Source organism: Xenopus tropicalis, chromosome 4, assembly GCF_000004195.4.
Source record: "Xenopus tropicalis strain Nigerian chromosome 4, UCB_Xtro_10.0, whole genome shotgun sequence".
Lineage (NCBI taxonomy): Eukaryota > Metazoa > Chordata > Amphibia > Anura > Pipidae > Xenopus > Xenopus tropicalis.
The window spans coordinates 59,979,120-60,005,383 of record NC_030680.2 but is presented as its reverse complement, the minus strand read 5'-3'; the positions used below and the strand labels follow the sequence as shown (position 1 = coordinate 60,005,383).

The window sequence follows — 26,264 nt, the reverse complement described above, 5'->3', positions numbered from 1 at the left end:
TGAGACCAACTTTGACTGAGTCCCGCACCGTTTGTCGTAGACCCACGAATGAGGTGTCAAACTGTGCGGCTTATTCGGGAATGGGGTGCTATGACTTTTCTAGGGGGTGGGCAGTTAATTGCCCCAGCAGGGGGCAATTAACCACCGTTTGTCGTAGACCCATGAATGAGGTGTCAAACCGTGCGGCTTATTCGGGAATGGGGTGCTATGACGTTTCTGAGGGGTGAGCGGTTAATTGCCCCAGCAGGGGGCAATTAACCACCGTTTGCCATAGACCCATGAATGAGGTGTCAACTCGGGAATGGGGTGCTATGACTTTTCTGAGGGGTGGGCGGTTAATTGCCCCGGCAGGGGGCAATTACCCACCCATAGACTTAACATTGAGACCAACTTTGACTGAGTCCCGCACCGTTTGTCGTAGACCCATGAATGAGGTGTCAAACTGTGCAGCTTATTCGGGAATGGGGTGCTATGACTTTTCTAGGGGGTGGGCGGTTAATTGCCCCAGCAGGGGGCAATTAACCACCATTTGTCGTAGACCCATGAATGAGGTGTCAAACCGTGCGGCTTATTCGGGAATGGGGTGCTATGACGTTTCTGAGGGGTGGGCGGTTAATTGCCCCAGCAGGGGGCAATTAACCACCGTTTGTCATAGACCCATGAATGAGGTGTCAACCCGTGCAGCTTATTCGGGAATGGGGTGCTATGACTTTTCTGAGGGGTGGGCGGTTAATTGCCCCAGCAGGGGGCAATTAACCACCATTTGTCGTAGACCCATGAATGAGGTGTCAAACCGTGCGGCTTATTCGGCAATGGGGTGCTATGACTTTTCTGAGGGGTGGGCGGTTAATTGCCCCAGCAGGGGGCAATTAACCACCATTTGTCGTAGACCCATGAATGAGGTGTCAACCCATGCAGCTTATTCGGGAATGGGGTGCTATGACTTTTCTGAGGGGTGGGCGGTTAATTGCCCCAGCAGGGGGCAATTAACCACCATTTGTCGTAGACCCATGAATGAGGTGTCAACCCATGCGGCTTATTCGGCAATGGGGTGCTATGACTTTTCTGAGGGGTGGGCGGTTAATTGCCCCAGCAGGGGCAATTGTCACAGAGAACTGAAGGAAACATTGTAATATTGGGGCACGAGTTTTGCCACGGCAAGCACCACTCACATTTTCTTCAGGAAATGTTCCTCTCTAGTTCTAAGTGTTATTACCTTGGGGTGCCCATTTATAGTGCACCTCTGGGGAATATTATCACTAAACTTAGGTGCTATTCCTTTTATCACCGCACCGCCATCTTTCCCACTTTAATTTTAAAGTTCCAATTTTGATTCTACTGAGTGAGCACACAGTTTACTACAGTGTAGGGCAGTGATCCCCAACCAGTAGCTTGGGAGCAACATGTTGCTCCCCACCCCCTTGCTCCCAGTGGCCTCAAAGTGGGTGCCCATTTTTAAACTTCTGTCTTGAAGGCAAATTTTGGAAGCATAGAGACACAGTTTTACTCCAAGCAGAGCCTCTTGCAGGCTAGCACTCTATATGGGGCTACCAAATAGCCAATCACAGTCTTTATTTGGCATCTCCAAAGACCTTGGGTCACGCTTGTGTGGCTCACCAACACTTTTTATATCCGAGTGTGGTTCACAAGTAAAAAGGTTGGGGATCCCTGGTGTAGGGTATCGCTGGGAAAGATGGCAACCCACGGTCTGAGGATAGCAGTTATATTCACAGGAAATGCCCTCCAACAAATTGACCTCCTAAGTGAATAACACTTAACTTTAAACCTAAGGTTTTGTTGTACTTTATTTAAAATGCAGCACCAACCTAAATAACAGAATATCTTACTATATCTTTACCCTGTGTATAGTTTAAAGTGAAAATATCACCTGGTAATGCCATAAGGGAAATAAATGCATGAACCTACTTCTGTAGAAACCTAAGTTCCTGCATCCAATCTCTTATTTAATTCTTCTTCTTTCTTTTTGTTTCAGTGAAACATAATATTAAAAAATACACCTTAATTGCAGAAAAATATTATGAATTATGTAAGTATACTAAGAATATTTGTGTCATACATTATTAATACTTATAATTAGATTAATGTAAGTCAAAGCTTTTACCATAATGCCTATAACAAATCTGTGTTCAGCGTTAGCCTCTCCCCTTATTATTCTGTATAATACTAATTATGTATTAAAGCAACTTGGTAAGGCATTTTGATTGACCCTTCAGTAACCTATGTTTTATGTCTTCACTTTCTATTAGTTGATGAAGAGGTGTATGTTGTGGCTAAGCTGAGTAAGGAAACAAAAGAGGACAGTAAGTAGATTTTAAATATTTCTTTAAAAAGTAATTCTGATGCCATAATTATGTTATAAACTCATACACTTAGGAATTGATTCCATGTATTTGCTATATGTTGTGCATAGAAATATAGTTACCACATATAGTAATTATATAGTAGATATCACTGGAGAGGAAAGTGAGATGGGGTGGTTACAGAATGAATGTTGTGTGTGGATCAGACACAGAGATTTACTAACAGTGCTATAGGTCTACTGAATACACAAGTTATTCCCCTGGAAGATAAAGGCTAATGCCACACAGGGCGGTTTCTCAACCTGCAGATAAACTCAAGCCCAGAATCTGCCCCTAAAGTTTTTGGATGTATCTGCACCTGGAGCCATTGCATTGGCCAATGTGCTGCCACACACAGCGACCAAAAATCTGCCCCATGCGGCATAACCTAAAACTTAAAGGAAAATTTCTATGTAATATTTTTTTTCTCTATTTCAGAGGAGAATGAATTGTTGAAAGCTTACAGACAATTCAACGAAGCACTGGATGATGGTGAGTAAAGCAACATTTTCATATTCTTAATGGGAAAGTATATATGAAAGTGCTAGGTGGGCAAGAAAGATTTTGGCCACAACACATTTCATTGTCATTGTGAAAATATTTGTTTCTGAAAGCCCTGTACTTACCATTTGCTAATAGCAGGAATTAAAGGAAAATTATAATTTCAGAATGATTATCTAAGCAGCAGATATTTATATTATAATAAGAGACCTATTAAAGAATCTTAGCAGCACCATAAATAAGTGCTCACAATCGTGTGAAATCTAGCAGCATGGCTCTTCTGATATCTCATCCTCAGGCACGGATTTGTGGCGAGACCACAAAGGCCCGGGCCTAGGGCGGCACAAATTTAGGGGCAGCATGCCGCCCAAACTGCACTGAAATTTCGCTCACATACAGAGCAATGGGGACCTCTCCCCACTGCTCTGTATGTGAGTTTATATGGAAGTTTGGGGGGGGGTGCGAATGGGGACGGCCTCAGGGAGCTCTGATAACAAATCCGGCGCTGCTCATCCTTACTATCTTTTGTGCTCCTCCTGTCTTCTCTCTGCTCTGCGCATACCTCCAGTTCTCCACTGCCCCCTGCACTTGATTTGACTCACTAACTATTATATATATAATATAGTAAAGGTGATGTAAATGTAAAAATAAAATTGCACTTACTGCTTCTCCACCTAAAAAGAAGTACATTTTCAATATACTTTAGTTAGAAAATCTGTACCGTTTCTTTAAAATGAGCAATCTTCTGCAGCTCAATTCACCATTTATTTTTGCCTTTACATCCTCTTAAAATATATATTTAAGAACGGAAAAGGATCAACAGTATTTACAGCCAGCCAGTAATAAAAAAATGTTGTAATTATTTTTAAGTATTTAGATGTATAAATGTGTAAATTAGAGATTAGTATTTATTTTCATATTTGCCCGAATAATATACTGAGAGCTGAATCCCCTTAGTAAAGTGGCATAAACGTTTTGTTGTTATAATGTCAGATTTATATATAACAACAACACATTTTCATACAATATTTGGGTTTTTTTTAGTGGAGAAAAGAGGGACTTTCCCTACATCCAGGTTGGCTAATGTTCCTGAAAAAAGTAAGTAGGAAAATGATTTTATCAGATATTTATGATGCCGCCATGAATTTCTAGTCAAATGCATATTTATTTATTATAAATTATTTAATTATACTTATTTTCTATTTCAGTAGGAGAAAGCCTGCTCAAAAAACTGAGTACATTTAAAGAAACACTGCATGAATGTAAGTATACAAAGTTAACGCATATAAGGCAATGTAATACACATTGCATCAGGTCTAGTAACCCACTGTAACCTCTCAAATGTCTGCTGAATTGGATGCTATGGGCTACTAGACCCGGTGCAAGCTGTCTGCCTTTGTTACATTACCCATTAAACCTAAAAGGCATTCTGTAATTCAAATTAAAATATCAAATTAAAAATTCAAACTAAAGTCACCTTAATTAATATTATTCAGAATAGATATATGATATTTAATATTCTAATACATGATTTTTGAAGATTACAGATCTTTCTATTAGAATAAGAATTTCTCAAAAATGGGCCATTTTCTTTGTTTCAGTGAGAAGAAAAGCAGAATTATTGCTGCTGAAATACAACATAACCCCGAAAAGTAAGTCATTTACATGTTTTAATGGTAATTGATTCATTATTATGATAATTTGTTGGTGTTTCATTTAATGTACGAGAGACTGGCCCTATCTAACCATCTCATATGGAGCAGTGGGGAGAGGGCGTGCTAAAGTTTCTGCGCCTCCTCTCCCCATTGCTCCGTATGCGGGCAAAATTCCGGCATGTATCACCTGCAAGAATTGGAAGAAAATGAAAACATCTAATCTAACCTGTGTTTTGTGTGTCATTTATTTCTAAAACAGAGAATGATGTGAGGCCACCGGACACAGACAATAAGGAAGGTATGAGTACATTTCACATGTTTATGTGGTTCCACAAAGAGAATAGTCAGTTATCCTTATTAAAGGAACACTATACCCCCAGAATGAATACTTAACCAACAGATAGTTTATATTATGTTAAGTGACCTATTACAGAATCTCGCCAAACTGGAATATATATATATATATATATACAAAATGGAAGGTACCGCACTCACAGGACTTAAAAGGAAGAGATTTATTTTACTTACAACATAACATCTAACGTTTCGGCTGCCACTGCAGCCTTTCTCAAAGACGAAAATATTTCCCTTTTGCATCCTTTCCCTTGACCCACCATTTAGTGATGGGCTGTGTGCTCCCTCAGAGATCAGCTGACAGGAAATAATGCAGCTCTAACTGTAAAAGGAAGTAATGTGAAAGCAAAAGACTGAACTCTGTCCAATAATTGACTGATGTGACCTAGCATGTATGTGTGCCTTGACTTGTTTGTGTGCACTGTGAATCCTATGGTCCCAGGAGATGGCCCTTAATTTTAAAATGGTACTTTCCTATTTAGGAGTACCCAATGGCACATACTTCTAAAAAAGTATATTTATATGAAAAAGGTTTATTTAGATGAAGCAGAGTTTTACATATGAGCTTTTTTATGCAATATATTTTTATAGATACCTACATTGTTCAAGGGTATAGTTTTACTTTAATAAATAAGTGACCATTTATTATTCAAGTCTATTTGATTTAGAAAAACAAACTCAAATTCACAAACTCAAAAATTGATAAATAAGCCCAAAAGTGTTATAACTTTCAACATGTAATATAAAATGTAACTATGACTGACTAGTGTAAGCAGAAACACACGTGGCTGATCTTTGATTTCGCCACCATATCATATTCACTTAAATCTATAAGTTTTTATACTGCTCTGATTTCTTTTAATTGGGTTTTCTAATAATTTTCACAATTTTCCTTTGTTTTAGATGTTACAAGCAGTGATGCCAAGATGCTAAGAGTCAAGAATTGTGAGTATGATATTTATATTTTTATAACAAGTTCTGGTTATATTGAAAGTATGTGCATTCTTATCTTACACTATGAGAAAAACTTCATTTGTATAATAGTTACTGCAGCCTGGATAGGCCTGGCTATACTTTCCTAGGTTTCCCACCCCCAGTATTAGACACAATAACAGTTAAAGGTCTTATTTTAGGAATAGTTTTGTTTTTATCACATTATGAGCATTGTATGCAGTATAATATTAATTTCTTTGTTTTTTATTTTAGTGAAAAGAAATCTTAAGATGAACAGACTTCTTGGCGAAAAATATTATGATATGTGTAAGTAGAGTGAAACATTTCTGTAATAAAAGTAAAAAACATAAAATGGGTTTTAAGGTTAATTTTGGATTTTGGTTCAAAAATAACCATTTGTCTAAATAACCATTTGTCCACTTACAATTTGCACCAAGGGTTAATCACTCAGGGGTTGAATCAGGAAAGCAATAACAAATACAAAACTGAAAATCAAACTACTGGGAATCCCTCTATTTTTCTCACTTTAATATTTAATGAATCTGCCCCTTGGTGGATCAACATTGCAGCATTAGGTTCCTTAATATACTAATAATTTGAGCATTTGGCGGTGATTTAATATTTTTCACATTTAGTATAACAAAGCTACATGCTATATCAGCTGAAAATTCACATTTATTTTTTCTTTTCTTTCAGTGAAAGAGCAGGTGAAGAATCTGACCTGGAATGTACAGATAATAGACAATGACAGTAAGTAGGTTTTTTGCTTCTTATGGGATTCACTGTAATTATCTTCCACCATAAAAATCTGGGGGAAAAGGTGGAATGTTTTGTTTTAGATTCAACATACACATATGTTATATACATATATATATATATTTATATATATATATATGCCTTATATTAACTGTCCATAGGTAACCTACACTAACAATGTCTGCCTGCCAGTATAAGAGTAAAGGTCCCCATACACGGGCCGATTCTAGCTGCCGATATCGGTCCCTTAGACCGGTTTGGCAGCTAATCGGCCCGTGTATGGGCATTGTCGATGGGACTGCCCGACCGATATTTGGCCTGCAATCGGCCAGATCTCGATCGGGCAGGTTTAAAAATCTAGTCGGATCGGGGGCCGCATCGGCTCGTTGATGTGGTCCCCGAACCGACTGCCCCTTTGCTGCCAATATAATTTGATTGTTTGGCCCCAGGGCCAAACGATCGAATTAGCCTACACGTTCCCCGATATCGCCCATCCCGTAGGTGGGGATATCGAGTGAAGATCCGCTTGCTTAGTGATCTCACCAAGCGAGCGAATCTTCACGTGTATGGGGACCTTAAGAGACAGCCATAGGCTTACTTAGTTCCCATGCTCTGCCCTTGTGATCCCCTCAGACTTTAGCATTTACTGTTCATGCTGCGCCACCAATGGGACTTTTCTCTGCTAAATGGTTTTTATTTGTATTTCAGCAATAGAAAAGCTGAAGCTGCTCTATTCAGACTATCAAGAGGCACTGGGTGAAGGTGAGTACCATACAGATACACAAACATGAACTTTTATAGAGTGACTGATGCTAATTTACCAGTTATAGATCTGTTGTTAATAAGTGGAACATTTTCTATATATGAACATCTTTGTATTCATTTTGTTGTAGCAAAACTATCAGGGAACATATACAACTACAGATTTGAGAACCTTCCTGAAAACAGTAAGTATATTAATAAATATAATGTGCCAGAATCGTGTTATTGGCAATGCCCAATATTGTTGGCTGCCATACAAATGTCCCTAAAATCATACATACAAGGCCTAAAATGTCTTGGGTCTTGAATAATATATATTTCATATTTCCAATGTATTTCAGTCAAATTACTTTGAGAAGCAGGAAAGCTATAACCACTTTTGTGTGCCAATTTGGGACCCCTTATTATTATCCCTTAAGTGAGACCCCAAGCTTGTGCTTCTGTTCACTGAAAAATGCACCGGCCCAGATCGCTCCTACAGTAGGACCCCTGTCCCGGCACAGTTTTCAGCAAAAAACTTATAATCAATGGGGAGTCCTTAATAAATTGGCAATCTCCAATGAGTATTTCTTATTTTTACCTTTAAATTTAAAATGTCATTTCAATGATAATATCTCTGAATGTTTTTATAAGCTGAACTCTATGGTGTAATTCATGGACCTCATTTTCAGCACTTCAGTTTTACCAAATATGTATTTCTGTAATAAAGTAAAAGTCTTAAAGGAGAGGGAAAGGTAAAAATCACGGGGGGTGCCAAATGTTAGGCACCCCCAGTGACTTTAATCGCTTACCTTGTACCCCGGGCTGGTGCTCCTGTTAGGAGAAAACCGCACCAGTCTTCTGAATCCTGGGGCCGGTGCATGCACAGTTGAGTGGCTTTTTTGTTAAAGTTCCGCATTTCACTCTACTGCGCACGCACAAGCGCGCAAAGATGGAAGGAAGAGAAAACCCTCATTGCAGGTACCCCGGGCTGGTGTTGTTCTCTCCTAACAGGGGCACCAGCCTGGGATACAAGGTAAGTGATTAAAGTCACTGGGAGGTGCCTAACATTTTGGCACCCCCAAGAGACTTAGCCTTTCCTTCTCCTTTAAAGTTCATTATAGATAACCCCTTCAAACTAAAACTAAAGTCTGATAATATTTAGCTACCATTATGCTTTATGATTTTATATTTTAAAATATTTATTTTGTTACAGTGAAAGAAAGTGTTATGAAACGATACAAGACATTTACAGATGCAATAGATGAATGTAAGTACAATGCAGGTTTTATAATACAAAAGAGATACAAAAACTACCTAGTTCACATTTTAATCATGAAAACCTAATAGGTTCACTGCTGCAAAATACCAGTATTCTTTGTACATAAATAACGAGTTTCCGTATTGAATATATTCAATAGCAGGTGGGGTTGCGACCATAATAGTATTTTACCAGTTTGGTGGGTATAAATGATGCTAATAATTAACTAGAAAGGGAAGTTTGAGAACAAACTTCATGTTGGTTTAAAAAAAACAAACAAAAAACTAAAAAAAGTCACTGAATGAAATCTTTTTGGCTGTTGTTGGCTCCATCTAGTTTTTCTAACCTTGGACCACAAGTATATACTAGAAACCACTGTGCAAAGTTTGGGGACCCTGGTTTTAATAGTGTTTAAATGGCAGCAATTTAAAATTTTCAACTGAAAGTCAATGAGTGACATCTGATTGGTGGTTGGTGACTCCGCCCTTTTTAAACCTGGAACTGAAGTTACTCACTGACCTAATCTGCAACATTTAAGGACTCTAGGATTTATAGTTAAAGAATGGCAGCAGTTTAAATTTAAACCAATAAAAGTGGAGCGTTTGGGTGTTGTACCCCTAAAACTGTAGGAGGAGTAGTGCTTAGAAAATGGGGGGTGCCAAGAAAAAGAAGAAGCAGAAGAATAAGCTGAAGTGGAAGAACAGTAGGTCGGGTTTTCACAGCAACATAATAATAATAAGCCAAATTGATGGCAAAACAATCTTATTTAATGTTTAAATGCATTTTAATAGACTTAAGGTATGGAGATCAAAATAATGGAAAGGGGAATGTTGGTTTGTGCAATGACATTTGGGGTTTTATGACTTAAGAAAACATCAATCATAAATCTTGCTTTGTTTAATATTTAGTGGACAGAAGAGGAAGAAGTGAAATTATGAGACACATACCACCCTCTGAAAAAGGTAAGTATATTTAGATATATATAATCTATGACATACTAATGGGTAATTATTATGGGTAGTGTTAAGGGGCAGTGGCTTTTAGAATAATAAATGTTATCTCTCATCTTTTTTAGAAGAAAAGGAAAGCGACAATTCTGCTTCTGAAAGATCCCTTAAGGCGGAAGAAAAGGAGAAAAGTATGAAGTTACCCTTTATTTAAATATTTGTACATAGATGCCATTATAACTGAATTTTTCACACATTTATTTTCTTTTATAGATGCAATTATTGAAGCAGAAAGAGAAGAAAATGAAAAGCAGAAACATCACAACATAACGGCAACATTATTTGTAATAATGGTGATCGTGTTGATATTAACTGCCATTGGTGCTCTAAAGCACTTTTGCATGGGAGGGGGTGCTGCATAATTGCACTCCCCTCAGTTTTTTGCAACTCCTGGATATAACTGGTGAAGAAAAGATTGAAAAAATGCCAAGAGGGGCCTGAAACGTCACTTTATCCAAGGTCTGTGATCAAGGGTTTAAATGCCGAGGAGTTCCCTACCATTTGAACTGAAGAAGCCACTTGGATGAGTGGTGAAACTCAGAAAAGTGCAGATGTTTTAGACTTAATTCTACTAGATACTGTATATCAGAATAAGAATCTTCATAGACGATTGACATGAGAGTTTTCACCTTCCTCTGGATAAACTAGGAGTGAGTGTCACGATCTCCCTGAGGAGACGCCGTGGAGTACCAGGAAGTTGGGAGCCTGAAGACTGCGTAACCCGGAGTGTATCCATAAATCACAGAACTGGTGTCAGAGGCCATGATATAGTGAAGAACTTTAATACTAGTGACGTAACAGTGGACACAATGAATATACACACTGAATATAGAACGGCAGGCAGAGGCGGAATCCAAAACAGGCAAAAGGTCAGAGCAAGCGGCAGTCAAGTGAAGTCAAGGACAGGCCAAGGTCAGAACCGGAAAATCAATGTAGAACTAGGAAGGACACCAGAGAACAGGAACAGGGTAGAAAGCAGGAACAGGACACGGAAATCTGGAGCTTGGAACCAGCAAGAACAAGAATAGTCACAGGAACAGGGAACACGGAGGCAGGGTCACAAGAAACAATTAATGACCAAGGGAGCAGACAGAAAGCAGATGACCGACAAGAGAAGAATCAAACTGACCGCCCAAAATGCCTCCAGTGGCTACAGAGGCAAATGCACGCCGCCAGGAACACCCCAAGTGGTGATCAAATCCTGGCTGATCCTGACAGTCAGGCAGGTTTCATTAAGACAAGAACGTTGAACATAGTGAACCTGGGTCTTTCTTCAGCCTGAATGACTTTGTTACTACGTCCATCTTTGCTGGAGAATTTGTTCTTTCCCTGATTCCAAGAATGATGGATTTGGTGCATTCCTAATACAAATGAAAGCTTGTAATGTTTTAAAAAAAAAAATTTATAATGATAAAAAACACAAGAATATTGTTCATACTTTGAGATGGGTGAAGAATTTAGTTTGGTGCCACATGTTGTCTAAGGTAGGGCCATCATCATCCAGAACAGCATATCACATGCACAGCTAACATACAAAGAGGATGGTAATATAACGTGCAGTCTTGCATTATAGTATACACTAAGAAAATATTATACAGGCTAATACATTAGTGCACAGACTGCTCTGGCAATATTCTGTCAGAACATGCAATATGCAATCTGGTACAGAATACATTGACTGGAAGTATAAAACACAAGCTAAAAAATATAGTCTAGAAGTGTATTATTTAAATGCAAAAACAATATGCATGCTTGTCCTCTAATACGTAAAATAGTAATGTAATAAACAGATGGAATGTTATAAAGTTACCAGATCATGTGACAAATTGGGGACACGTCTAGCAAATCAAGCAGCAAGGGCTGCACTAATTGCAACAGTACTAACTGTACTTTGTATTTCTTATTGTATTAACCTATTTGTTCTATGACTTTATTGTTCTGCTGCACAGCATTGCATGCATAAGTAGCACTATAGATTTACTACAAATTTCAACACTTCTTATATATAGTTCATCACATTTAAATGCACCATGATATTTAGGATGGCGCTTCATCCTGCAACAAGATAATGATCCCAAACATACTGCTAAGGGCTGTGACACACGGGGAAATTAGTCGCCCTGCGACAAATCTTCACTGTAGCGGGCGACTAATGCAACCCCACCGGCTAGAATGTAAATCGCCCGGTGGGATCGCATACGTGGCGCCATGATTTGCCGAAGTCACCGAAAGTTTCCACTCAAGGCGACTTCGGAAAATCACACCGCCGTGTATTCCATCTCACCCGCAATTTACATTCTAGCCAGTGGGATGGCATTTCGGGGAGATTAGTCGCCCGAGACAAGGGAGATTTGTTGTGGCACAGCTAATCTCCCAGTGTGTCACAGCCATAAGGCAACACAATAGTTTCTCAAAGCTAAAAAAAGGAACATTCTTGAATGGCAAATCCAGCCACCTGATTTAAATCCAGTTGAGCATGCCTTCCATATGCTGAAGAGGAAACATAAAGGGACAATCCCCCGGAACAAGCAGGAGTTGAAGGTGGCTGCAGTAGAGGCTTGGCAGGGCATCAGCACAGAAGATACTCAGCACCTAGTGATGTCTATGAATCGCAGACTTAAGGTCCCCATACACGGGCCGACTATAGCTGCCGATATCGGTCCCTTGGACCGATTCGGCAGCTAATCGGCCCGTGTATGGGGAGAGCAGAGCGGCGTGGCCGACCGATATCTGGCCTGAAATTGGCCAGATCTCGATCGGCCAGGTTAGAAAATCTGGTCGGATCGGGGACCGCATCGGCTCGTTGATGCGGTCCCCGATCCGACTGCCCCATTGCCGCCCACATAATCCGATCGGATTATTATTTTTTTTTACCTAAATGCTCCCTGATATCGCCCACCCGTAGGTGGGGATATCGGGGGAAGATCCGCTCGCTTGGCGACATCGCCAAGCGAGCGGATCTGCTCGTGTATGGCCACCTTTAGAGCAGTCATTGCATGCAAGGGATATGCAACAAAGTACTAAACATGATTGCTTTAATAAACCTACCATAACTTTGTCCCAACATTACGGTGCCCTGAAATGAGGGGGTCTATGCATTAAAAGTGTTGCAATTTCTACATGGCGAAACTGAAATGTATGCAAATAACTGTAAATTTAAGTCTGGAATGTGTACTTTATTGATGTCTGAATTGTTTGATTTAAAATTTTACAGTGAGGAGCAGAGGGGTAAATCAAAGAAAAATGTGTCTTTGTCCCAAACATTATGGAGGTTAGTGTACATACAAATCAGTGCAGCCCTGCATCATGCGTTTGTTAGAATTGTCCCTGAATTTCCAAGTGATCTAGTAACCTTACTATAGAGACTGCTATTATTATACTCACACTGGCAATCATATTAGCCTGATTGTTATAGTACAGTACTTGTCTTCCTAAACTGTATATATTTGTACAAGTCTATGTATTACTGAACTTAATAGACAGAAGTAGTAAGCAGAGTGGCTAAAAGCTACAGGTGGAAATATAACCTTATTGAGATGCAGCTAAGAGATGGATTGTAGTGGTTGGGGAAAGTGTGCAATGATTAAGATTTTAAAGAAAGAAAAGGCACTTTAGTTAAAATCTATTCACAGTTTAAGTGCTATAATAATAGCTATTGCTGTAATAGGGTGTGTTCACTTACCCTGATGCCATGTTTTTTTCCCACAATGCACTGGTTTTACCCATAATTCATACATCATTGCATGTGCCCATAAATGAGACCTAAACTGGCCACACATAACGGTAGAACTGTATTAAAGGAAGCTTTGATACATATATGTTAGGCAGGTGATACAGACCAATATCTTTGTACCATGGAGTTTGGTCAGAATGCTGATTGAGCAGGTTTATTTGGAATCTGACTTCTTCACTTCTGCTCTTTATGTTAATATTACGCTGCTGGCTTACCAAATTTAGACTGGAAGAACCAAATGTTTCCATGTATAGCCAGATTTATTCTTACTGTGCTGGGCCAGAAGTGGTGGTTGAGTGCTATACATCAGGTGATTAGCATGGGTGAGGAATATACTTGGTGGAAAAGAGGGGGATGGAAGTCGTGAAGCTCAGCAGTCAGATCAGAGGGGTAGTACTTGTGGGGGGGTAATGGGCTTGATTTAGGTGGATTGTGGGATTACATGGGGGCTTGATTTAGGTAAATAATTTAGTTGCCCATTTTTCTTTATTATGACCCCATTTTACTTAATTGGACTAATGACTGGGGCAACAGCCCTGTCAAAGATAATATAGTGACAGGGGTAGTACTGTAATAGATGCTAATACATTAATATATCCATCATGATAGGAATGTTTAGGGTAGTAGTGTAATCTGCAGGGGAATACAAATTATAGAAACTGGTACAATAATATGCAATCTGATTTGATATGTCCAGGCGATGGTCTTGTTCTGTGACATCCAGTACCGCAATACAGTGGCTTGCAAAAGTATTCGGCCCCCTTGAACTTTTCCACATTTTGTCACATTACAGCCACAAACATGAATCAATTTTATTGGAATTCCACGTGAAAGACCAATACAAAGTGGTGTACACGTGAGACGTGGAATGAAAATCATACATGATTCCAAACATTGTTTACAAATAAATAACTGCAAAGTGGGGCATGCGTAATTATTCAGCCCCCTGAGTCAATACTTTGTAGAACCACCTTTTGCTGCAATTACAGCTGCCAGTCTTTTAGGGTATGTCTCTACCAGCTTTGCACATCTAGAGACTGAAATCCTTGCCCATTCTTCTTTGCAAAACAGCTCCAGCTCAGTCAGATTAGATGGACAGCGTTTGTGAACAGCAGTTTTCAGATCTTGCCACAGATTCTCGATTGGATTTAGATCTGGACTTTGACTGGGCCATTCTAACACATGGATATGTTTTGTTTTAAACCATTCCATTGTTGCCCTGGCTTTATGTTTAGGGCCGTTGTCCTGCTGGAAGGTGAACCTCTGCCCCAGTCTCAAGTCTTTTGCAGACTCCAAGAGGTTTTCTTCCAAGATTGCCCTGTATTTGGCTCCATCCATCTTCCCATCAACTCTGACCAGCTTCCCTGTCCCTGCTGAAGAGAAGCACCCCCAGAGCATGATGCTGCCACCACCATATTTGACAGTGGGGATGGTGTGTTCAGAGTGATGTGCAGTGTTAGTTTTCCGCCACACATAGCGTTTTGCATTTTGGCCAAAAAGTTCAATTTTGGTCTCATCTGACCAGAGCACCTTCTTCCACATGTTTGCTGTGTCCCCCACATGGCTTGTGGCAAACTCCAAACGGGACTTCTTATGGTTTTCTGTTAACAATGGCTTTCTTCTTGCCACTCTTCCATAAAGGCCAACTTTGTGCAGTGCACGACTAATAGTTGTCCTATGGACAGATTCCCCCACCTGAGCTGTAGATCTCTGCAGCTCCCCTAGAGTCACCATGGGCCTCTTGGCTGCATTTCTGATCAGCGCTCTCCTTGTTCGGCCTGTGAGTTTAGGGGGACGGCCTTGTCTTGGTAGGTTTACAGTTGTGCCATACTCCTTCCATTTCTGAATGATCGCTTGAACAGTGCTCCGTGGGATGTTCAAGGTTTTGGAAATCTTTTTGTAGCCTAAGCCTGCTTTAAATTTCTCAATAACTTTATCCCTGACCTGTCTGGTGTGTTCTTTGGACTTCATGGTGTTGTTGCTCCCAATATTTTCTTAGACAACCTCTGAGGCCGTCACAGAGCAGCTGTATTTGTACTGGCATTAGATTACACACAGGTGCACTCTATTTAGTCATTAGCACTCATCAGGCAATGTCTATGGGCAACTGACTGCACTCAGACCAAAGGGGGCTGAATAATTACGCACACCCCACTTTGCAGTTATTTATTTGTAAAAAATGTTTGGAATCATGTATGATTTTCGTTCCACTTCTTACGTGTACACCACTTTGTATTGGTCTTTCACGTGGAATTCCAATAAAACTGATTCATGTTTGTGGCTGTAATGTGACAAAATGTGGAAAAGTTCAAGGGGGCCGAATACTTTTGCAAGCCACTGTATATTGACTAACACAGTACTGGGATTAGATCTATATTCAGAAACCTCTAAACTGCAGCAGTTTTGTTCTTCACAATTTTCAATTTTGCCTGGCTTGCTTTTTCTCTGTAATAATAAAACAGTGCCTTGTACTTGATCCCAACTGAGCCTTGTGAATTCATATTGGTGGCAAAACAACCCTATTGTGTTTATTTCATGTATAAATGATTTTTAGCAGCCTTAAGGCATGGAGATCCAAACATAAAGATTCCTTATCAGGAAATCCCCACATTCTGGATAATGTTAATGTTAAATAAAGACTGAAGTGTATTTGAGCCAACTCTCCATTCACTAAAAAAAAGTTTAGAGCTGCTGATTTCCTCTTAAACTTTAGCTCTATTTTCTCTATTACATGTTCATCATCGTCATCTACTCTAATCACCCCTGCTACCCTCTGAGAGCAGTGCTTGGAAAAAGCAAAAATTATTAAATCCTAGAACTGTTATCAGAGAACCACATGGAGATTGTACTGGGTAACTTGAACTCATTAATCTGTTTTTAAATGTCCCTTTTCTCACTTTGATCAGATGACTTTACCTTTAAATGGACCAGGGGGGGCCTACCGTCATTATTACTTTGCTTGATAAAGAGGTGGGAGACTCAAATTGCTGCATTGGTGCTTATAAGTTTGGCTAAGTAAAGCCTTTTTGTTTCATAGCATAAAATAAGTCTGGACTTTTTTGTTAACTATATTTGTATATGTGTGGCCTAGGTACAGGATTTAATTTAGTTTGTACTGCTATATTATAGTTTTTTTATAGTGTAGAGCTAGTACCTATGTCTCAGCCTAACCCTATCCGCTAGGTTGAGGTGTTCCTTAGACATATGAGACTAATGAGTATATACAAAAACAATTGGCATGTGTGTCTGACCAAGTATGCGCCATTGCACCCAGCTTGCTGAGCTTGGAAACAGTGAGTGTTTTGCCAAACCCAACTTTTTCTCTGTAGTAATAACAAAGTACCTTGCAATTGATCCCAACTAAGATATAATGAATCCTTATTGGATGCAAAACAATCCTATTGGGGTTAATTAATGTTTTATTGATTTTTTTGTAGACTTAAGGTATGGAGTTCCAAATTACAGAAAGACCTCTTATACGGAATACCCTTGGTCCCGAGCATACTGGATAATGGGTCCTGTACCTGTATTGAATTATCTTCTACTGACTCTTTTCAGCTTTCAAATGGGGTCACTGATCATGGCAGCCAAAACTATTCTTATTGTTAATTTTTATAAGTTATCTTTCTAATTAGGCCCTCTTCTTTTCATATTACAGTCTCTCTTTAAAACAACTGCATGGTTGCTAGGGTAATTGAGATCCTAGCAACCAGATAGGTGCTGAAATACCAAACTGGAGAGTTGAACAAGAAGCTAAATAATTAAACAAAGAAAAATAATAAAAAATGAAGGGCAACTGCAAATTGTCTTGGAATATGCTCTCGACTTCATACTAAAAGTTAATTTCTGGGTGAACAGGCCCTTTTAAGAGAAGTGTACCGGCAGGGAGAGCTAGTTCCGAGTGGCTGCTAAGCAAGGGGTTAAAAAAAAGAAGGATGAAACTTTGACATGGCTTGAAAGGCTGTTATAAGATTTCAGAAAGTGCTCTACAGTGTTTAGGCAAGTGAAGTGCTCTCCACCACTCACAATTTCACATATATGTCACAAAGTTGCTGCCAAAAGCCAACAAACAGTGCAACGTCACACAGGGATGGAGCCTCCCAGAGCAAATAATCCAGAGCCGCCAGGGAAAGGTTAGAGAGGAAAGCAAACAATAATTGTCAAAGAGCCAAAATACATATTGCCTGGGGGTGAGGGGTAGCCGGGTAAGATCAGAGGATGAAATTCAAGAGAAACTTGTAAGCTCCATTACTGAGTTTCCCCCCCCTCTTTTGTGTTATTTTAGAATAACAAATATTAAAATCCATGCTTAAAAAAGACATATACCATAATTTTTTACTTTATGAATGTAAGGAATCTCTTTATAAAAAAAAAATATTCATAATAAAGGAGTCAAATCTTTTCCTGCTATAAACTGTACCTAATGATAACTAAATGTGTGTCTTTTGCTTGCAACTCCCTGCATCCATATTAGGTTCCTGTTATATATATAGTTATATTGTTCATTTACTTGATCAGGTTCTGAAATTAAAAAAGCAGCTATGAGGGTTTTTTTTACGCGCAACTCCCTGTAACTTGTACTTTGACACCTAAACTGGGTTTTTTGGTATTTTCTCCTGCAACAACTCCCTGCATCCAATCCTACAGTGTCTCTGATCATCAGTATAAGGCTGATGCCACACGTGGCGTTTTTACGCTGCGTATTATCATCATCCATAGAAATAACTTGAAAAGACTCGAAGCAAATCACACGATGCGTAAATACGCTAGAAAACACCTTAGCACGGATTTTTCAAGCGTTGGCTGAAATATGCCAGTATTTGCAAAGCAAGCTATTCCTATGTATACACAAAGGCAGCTGCCAGACCTAGCTGAAATACGCAGCGTTTTTTACCATTTCGCACTATTAGCACCATGGAAACGGGATTATCTACGTCACCAGTACTAGGCTGAAAAACGCCATAGTCAGGGGCTGTGTGGCTTGTGCGGCATTTTTAGGCTGAGAAAATACGCAGAGTAAAAACGCCACGTGTGGCATCAGCCTTATGTTCTGTAATCGCTGAGTTTTTTACATGCAACTCCCTGTAACTTGTACTTTGACACCTAAACTGGGGGTTTTTTTTGTATTTTCTCCTGCAACAACTCCCTGCATCCAATCCAACAGCATCCCTGCCCATCAGTATTATGTTATATCATAGTAATCATATAACTGAATAAGAAGGTGATATGAAATGTCTCCTTTAAATATCAGGAGAGCACCCGGGCCCCCATCCAGAAGAGGATTTTACATTGCAATGGCACAAAAATGGGTATACATAAATAATGATGGAAAACCACAGTACATTTACTGCAAGCTCTATGGATTCTAAAGTCTACAATGCATAAAAGCTTTAACTCTACAAACTGAAAACTTACAAAGGCTTAAATTAAAATATTTTGGCACCACAAGGCCTAAATGATTAGTCGTTTTAAAAGGGTCCCTTCCACAAGGATACTGGGATTCTTCCATAGCCAATAGCATAATGCCCCTGAGCAGATAAGGTACACTGAATATATAGTATATATATTTTTTGCTGTATAAAAGGGTATTTTTTCTAAGAAGTTATTAAAATACCCTTTAGCAAACAGGCTTTTCGTCAAGAAATATAATAGTACAGATATTGAAACTGATATAACATAAAGTACACATGCAGCTGCATTAAAGGGTGTGTCAATAGACTTTCATTGTACTGCTATTCCTTTATTCTGAAATGGGCTTTATATGTATCTCACTCACCTGCCAGACAGGTGGCAGAGAGCTGCTGGGTATCTCCTTGGCTGTCAGAAGAGCCTTTTACAGTGTGCATGCAATGTGGCTTCTCCCTTTAATGCTGCTCTTTGTGCTGACTCTGTGCCATTCCAATGGGCAGAATGAAGATGACAGTTACTGCCCATCTCATTTATTTCCTGTGGGAGATATGTGCATTCAGCTTGAAAAAAACAAGAAAGGTTTTCTGATTCTGAAAGTAGATACCAAGAAAGGGGTGGAGATATTAGGACCAATTCACTAAAGTGCGTTAAAACGTGCGCTATTTATAGCATGCGGTAAAATTTTTATCGCGTCTAAATTTTCGCAACTTAACGCACAATTTGCTAAAAGCATACTGGTGTTAATTTACGCGCAATACTGCATGCGTTATTTTAGTCGCAAAGACTATTTTTGTGCGGTATTTGACGGTACATGCGCTTATCAACGGCCCGCATATAAATAGTAGCCGCATATAAATAGTCGCCTTATATAAATAGTAGCCGCATATAAATAGTCGCCACATATAAATAGTAGCCGCATATAAATAGTAGCCGCATATAAATAGTCGCCGCATATAAATAGTCGCCGTATATAGATAGTTGCCGTATATAAATAGTAGCTGCATATAAATAGTCGGCGCATATAAATAGTCGCGCATATAAATAGTTGTGCGAATAAACGCACGCCAAACATGCCAATACTTATTGTGTTGCCAAAAGCTCATTAACTGTACTTTTCTATAATTACCGTCTGCCTCAAGTAGGTGTTAATTTTCGCATAGACTAATGCGATATTTAGCGCGTCTAAGTGTTTGTGAATCATGCGTTAGTGTTATTTCGGTGCGCAAATGAATGCATGCGTTAAAATGAACGCATGCGGTTGCACGTAAATTAACGCATGCGATGTGCGACTTAACGCACGTGGTAATACTGTAGTGAATCTCGCGTTAATTTTCGCGTCTATTTTAATGCAAAAAAAGTGCGATAAAAATGTATGCACTTTAGTGAATCAGCCCTATTTGTACATTAAAAACCAGACCATATTTGATACTTTGATTTCTCTACTAAAAGAAGAAGAAGGTGGTTTTTGGGTGAAAATGTCTCCAGCTCTGAAAAAATCAGCTGCATCCCAGTGAAGGTAAGTTAGTTTGTGGGTTACTGACTGGTGCAGGTTTTGCTGAATAGAATGGTGAGGTCTCAGCCAAAAATAGCAAAATATATCTGGGGCAGCAATACTGAGAATGAATGCATTCAAGTAGTATTTAAAGTCAGAACAAAAAATGAGCAATACATAAAATACTAAAGTGTAGGCAGCAGGAAACCTTTCCTAAGGTGATTTGTCATCAAGGAGAAAAATTGTATTAATTTACTCACGAGGTACATTCGCTCCAGTGCAATAACCTATAATAACCAGAAATTGTAGGTCACCAGTGCTAAGTGGCTTTTGGTTCATATGAAGCAAGTAAGAACAAAGGTATGATGTGGCAAGAGAAAGGTGCAGTAAATATAGTGGGAAGAAACAAAGAAGTAGCTATCCAGCTTATTCACTAAATGCAAGCCCAGACTGGCAATCCGTGAATTAAAGTTAATAATGCAGAAAGTTGAGGGAAAAGCATTTATTTAACTGGCCTCCTCCATAGTGATCATAACTTCTCTCTGTCTAACTCCATTGAAGGAAACCACAGCATTTCCCTTGTAATTTTGCCCTGATTGCCTCCACTGATCTAGTCCATTTCACAAGCATGTGTTGAGTAGGAAGAGTGGTCATTTTCCAGCTATCTGCACAGAGTGTCTTTGCAGCTGTGAGTATGTGGGTGACTAACTTGTTATCTGCTGGGGATTTAAGTGCTCTGATTTGCATACCAAGGAGGTAAGAAAGTGGGTCAGGGTCTATTCTGAGCTGCAGCCAGCAAAGCAGAGGGAGGTGAAGGAGCCTCCTGTCAGTTTGGAGAGCCCTAACTTGTAGGCTCTCACTGTAGTGCAAATAGATGTCCCATATTATTTGCCATTGTGGGGGGGGGGTTGTCCTGTTGGAGATCTGTTTTCCCCTTTGTCATATAGGGCTGGACCAGTTTGGTGTTTTCTGTTGATAGATTGCTGTAAAGTAGCGAGCTAGGGCGAGTATTATTCTCTGAATTGATACATAAGAGTTCAAAGTATGTTGTCCTTGAATAGGTAGTGTGGTCTCAGTGGAATGTTTAAGTGGTGGAAGGACAGATCTGGACATATATAAATAGTAGCTGATTGGGGATTTTGAAAATCTGTTTGACCTCCTGAAAGGGCAGGACTTTGCGGCCAGGGGCCAAGGTTGAGCAGAGATAGGCATTGTTGGGCCTCTGTGTATTTTAAATGTATGTATGTATGTATGTATGTATGTATGTATGTATATCTTTATTTATAAAGCGCTACTTATGTACGCAGCGCTGTACAGTAGGATTCATTAATACAGACAGGGGGGTTAAATATAATGGATAAATACAAAGTACAACAATAAATACAAATAAATACAAGGTACAGTTGCAATAAGAGTCAGAACACAAGATGAAGGAGGTCCCTGCCCCGTAGAGCTTACAATCTATATGGGAGGGGTAACTAACAGACACAAATAGGCAAATATAAGTGCTATAGGTCACAGTGACATTACAGTATAAGTGCCAGTTTCCAGATCAGGTGCTGGGCGAGTGCTCCATAAGGTAGTCTTTAAGTTTAGTTTTAAAAAGACTGAGGGAGGATTCTCTTAAATCCCAGAGCCCATTTTGAATCCCTGACTGGACCTGCTAAAATGGTAAAAATCATGGCAACCACCACTGCTGCAGTCCAATGTGCAAAATTCCTCCTTGAAATTTCTTTAAACTGAGTGTGGCACAAGGGACAAATCTATGCCTTTATGGTTGTGTTATTACTATATAGCAAAACAGTTGCAGTGAAAAAGTATTCATATTAGCTGGGTGAGTATGGGGTAAAATAATTGGTCTAGAATATCTCCTGGTTTGCCTTGATAAGTAAATAGACAAAAGGACAGCAGTACCTAAGTGCTCCATGGTCCCCTAAGCCAGCGTTTTTCAACCACTGTTCCGAGATGTTGCCTGGTGTGCCGTAGGCAGGGCACCAATGTACTAGGGGGGCACTGCTCTTGGCACCAATGTACTAGGGGGGCACTGCTGCTGGGCACCAATGTACTAGGGGGGCACTGCTGCTGGGCACCAGTGTACTAGGGGGGTACTGCTCTTGGCACCAATGTACTAGGGGGGCACTGCTGCTGGGCACCAATGTACTAGGGGGGCACTGCTCTTGGCACCAATGTACTAGGGGGGAACTGCTCTTGGCACCAATGTACTAGGGGGGCACTGCTCTTGGCACCAATGTACTAGGGGGGCACTGCTGCTGGGCACAGAGTTAAATTTTTTAACATTTTCTAATGGTGGTGTGCCTCGTGATTTTTTTCATGAAACAAGTGTGCCTTTGCCCAAAAAAGGTTGAAAAACACTGCCCTAAGCTACCTCTGTTCTTTTGGTATGGTTGATTTTTTTTTTATGTTGAATAAATCTATGATTGTTTGGTGTAGCAAATAGACATTTCATGTGTGATACTGCCTACCATTTGTATTATTATATTTAGTCCTCTAATGCCATCAGGTAAAAATATTGTACATTGGATCATCAGTTTAATTAATTATTCAGTTTCTTAAAGAAATATGCTTCATGCCATACTGAAATAAGCCATTATGTGCTACATATCAGTTTTTACTAATAAGTAGGGATGCACCAAATCTAGATTGCTATTGGTAATTTGGCCAAACCCTAAGTCCTTTTGCAGGATTTGGCTGAATTCTAAGTCTTCAGGTGACCCAAATCTATACCTTAAAGTCCTGGGAATTTGAAGCTCTGGACAGCTGTATGCAAAAAGTTTTGTTCACAACTGATGCAGTCTTTTGGTGTTTCTGAAATATAAATATATAAATTAGGGTCCAAATTGGGTTTGCAATATCGCTGAATGTTTTGTGGAGGATTCCATTTTCATTTTCTAAGTCAACAACTTTGCTGTTTCTGTCAGATGCTAATCACAGGCTGGAAGAAAAAAGCGCTGTTTTGCAATATCTAGCACCAAAGAACCTAAGGAACATTTGGCAAATGGTGAGGGGGAAAGGGGATTCATCTGCTCCTTTGGTAAGTTTCTTACATTGGTTATAGACATAAGTATTACCCCCAACACTCAATCGGCATCACCTCCCTCTAACCAAGCATGTATTTCAAGCAGCATGTGTTATACGTACTATAAGGGCTCTGGCACGCGGGGGAGATTAGTCGCCCTCAACAAATCTCCCCGATTTACATTCTCACCAGTGGGATGGCATTTCGGGGAGATTTGTCGCGGGCGACTAATCTCTCCGTGTGCCAGAGCCCTAATATGCCAGAATGCACTGTATCTTTAAACTGATTGTGTGGCCATCAGGGTTCTTTTATGGCAATGGATAGCCACTCAAGTTGACTACAGCAACAGACAAAACCTTCCTGAGAACATCTGTATTATATCATTAAAGCAATACTGTCATGGGAAAACACGTTCTTTTCAAAAACACATCAGTTAAGAGAATCCTGCATTGAAATCTGTTTTTCAAAAACACCGATTTTTTATATTTAATTTTAAAATTTCATATAGGGCTAGCCATATTTTTCACTTCACACTTCAGTCACACTTTACTGCTGTGATATCACCGCCCTCCAGCAGCCAATCAGCAGAACAATGGGAAGGTAGCAAGATAGCTGCTCCCAGGAGATATCAGAATAGCACTCATTAGTAAGACATCCAAGTCTGGATTGCAATTTCCTCATTTACATGGGAGTAGGCGGAACAATAGGTTACCTGAAATCAGTTCTAAGGGCTCTGGTACACGGGGAGATTAGTCGCCCGCGGCAAAACTCCCTGCTCGCGGGCGACTAATCTCCCCGTGTACCAGAGCCCTAATGTGTAGTGCTGGCTTCTTCTGAAAGCTCAGAATCAGGCACAATGCACTGAGATGGTGCCTACACACCAATATTACAAATAAAAAAAATAAATTTGTTGGTTCAAGATGAAAATTTTAAATGGTAGAGTGAATGTATGTAACATGTTATTTAGAAATAAAAAGTACACCATAAAAAGAATGACAGTATTCCTTTGTATGTGCTATGGATATCCTAGTAGAGGCTTACTCTATTTAGGCATAGTTTTTCATTTTAAGTGGAACTACAGTATATCTCTTTTCCTAATATGCCTTCTTAATTTGTGATCAAGGACCCATTATCTTCCTTTAATTTTCCCTATATTGATCAAGATGAGTAAGCACTAGGCAGTTTATACAAGCACTACAGAATTACAATATGCTGCCTATGATTTTTTTGTATATATAAGTGGTAATCCAGTATGATTCTACACTATATAATTAATGCTGTAAGATACTGTATAACATCATTATCATGGGTGCAATCTCTTCTAAAAATGTACATTTTGTAAATCTGCAAACCTACACACAATGCAAGTTGTCATTAATACAAATGAAGGAGAGTATGTAATTGGCCCAGAGTTATTGATATCACCTTGAAATTGGCCAGAATGATGTTTTTCTGCAATTTATTTTCATGCTCTTACAAAAGAGGAGCTGTTTTACATGCGGCAACTTACATCCCAGCAATGTGTACGAATGAGAAGCAGGCAAAGTAATATGTGTATATATATATATATATATATTATGTAGTACAAAATTCAGAAGAGAGGACCCTGGAGAGAAATGTGACTATAACTAGAATAAATGGACTGAAAGTTTAAGTTTTATTGACCTTCATATTACTATCCCTGATCCTCAGTTCCTAAGCATTATTTTGCACAAAGTCCTGTGTGTGTGGTACTCTCTCTCTCCATATATACATATATATCTCTCTCTCAGAGGTCCCAAAACGTAACATTGGTTGTTCATGCTATTTGGAATACACAATTTGATTTTTCACAAGAATTTTCATTGTTGCTGAGGGTTTTTTTGTAATATTTAAATCACTCACTGTGCGCCAGACGCAAGTACTGTACACATAATACTATCCATAATAATCTTGCATTATTTGTGTTTTAGCTAGTCCTCTGCAGTGTAAACTTATTCACAAGGTAAGCTTTCCATTTTTGTACTTTTATAAGTAAGGATATGTGGAGAACAACAGGGATAGAAGAGTCTGTGTTCAATCAGGCTGGAGAAGTCAAATTAAAGGAACAGTAACACCACAAAATGAAAGAGTTTAAAGTAATAAAAATATAATGCACTGTTGCCCTGCACTGGTAAAACTGGTGTGTTTGCTACAGTAACACTACTATAATTTATATAATAAGCTGCTGTGTAGCCACGGGGGCAGCCATTCAAGCTGGAAAAAAGGAGAAAAGGCACAGGTTACATAGCAGATAACAGACAAGTTCTGTAGAATACAATAGTGTTTTATCTGTTATCTGCTATGTGCCTGTGCCTTTTCTCCTTTGAATGGCTGCCTCCATGACTACATAGCAGCTTATTTATATAAATTATAGTAGACTTTCTAAAGTAAACACACAGTGCAGGGCAGCAGCACATTATATTTTAGTTACTTTTATACACTTTCATTTTTTGGTGTTACTGTTCCTTTAATGCTTTGGGGGGTGCTGTAAGTGAAACTGTATAATTACTGTATGATCACTTTTTATATTAATATAGATAAGTCCTATGAGGTGGATTTCCTTAACCGAACAGGTCAAACTGCCTGGGTGCAAATTAAGGTAATTAAATATTTAAAAAAAAAATTAGTATTGCACTCTAAAATGTATTAGTGAGAAATTAGTGGTCCAAGGTTTTTGTCAAGAGGAAGGTCACAGATTAGGCTGGATACATATATAGGCACTTGAACTACTAGAAATTGTAACATAATATTTGCAATCAAATATCCAGGACACCACAGGGCATGTGCGAAATATCAGTGTAAAGATAATACAGGGATGGGATCACTTACCCGGAAACTCCTTATCCAGAGAGTTCCAAATTACGGAAAGGCCATCTCCCATAGACTCCATTATAAGCAAATAATTCTAATTTTTAAAAATGATTTCCTTTTTCTCTGTAATAATAATACAGAACATTGTACTTGATGCCAACTAAGGTATAAT

At 39.3% G+C, this 26,264-nt stretch overlaps 1 protein-coding gene across 1 annotated transcript; it reads left to right on the top strand.

Annotated features, from left to right (window-relative positions):
• The first annotated feature begins 1,999 nt into the window (after positions 1–1,999).
• On the top strand, positions 2,000–11,050 carry LOC116410399. Its single transcript, XM_031900789.1, has 16 exons — positions 2,000–2,047; positions 2,268–2,321; positions 2,799–2,852; positions 3,906–3,959; positions 4,070–4,123; positions 4,463–4,513; positions 4,776–4,814; positions 5,774–5,815; positions 6,077–6,130; positions 6,521–6,574; positions 7,289–7,342; positions 7,474–7,527; positions 8,538–8,591; positions 9,491–9,544; positions 9,658–9,720; positions 9,803–11,050. The coding sequence occupies exons 8-16, from the start codon at positions 5,797–5,799 to the stop codon at positions 9,949–9,951; spliced, it is 555 nt and encodes a 184-aa protein (XP_031756649.1). The 5' UTR covers positions 2,000–2,047; positions 2,268–2,321; positions 2,799–2,852; positions 3,906–3,959; positions 4,070–4,123; positions 4,463–4,513; positions 4,776–4,814; positions 5,774–5,796; the 3' UTR covers positions 9,952–11,050.
• The last annotated feature ends 15,214 nt before the right edge of the window (positions 11,051–26,264 follow it).

Bases quoted from the DNA above. Each gene is read 5' to 3' on its own strand.
- LOC116410399 (XM_031900789.1), top strand. The intron at 8,592-9,490 runs GTAAGTACAATG...TTTAATATTTAG, and splicing joins TACAGATGCAATAGATGAAT to TGGACAGAAGAGGAAGAAGT. The intron at 9,721-9,802 runs GTATGAAGTTAC...TTTCTTTTATAG, and splicing joins GGCGGAAGAAAAGGAGAAAA to ATGCAATTATTGAAGCAGAA.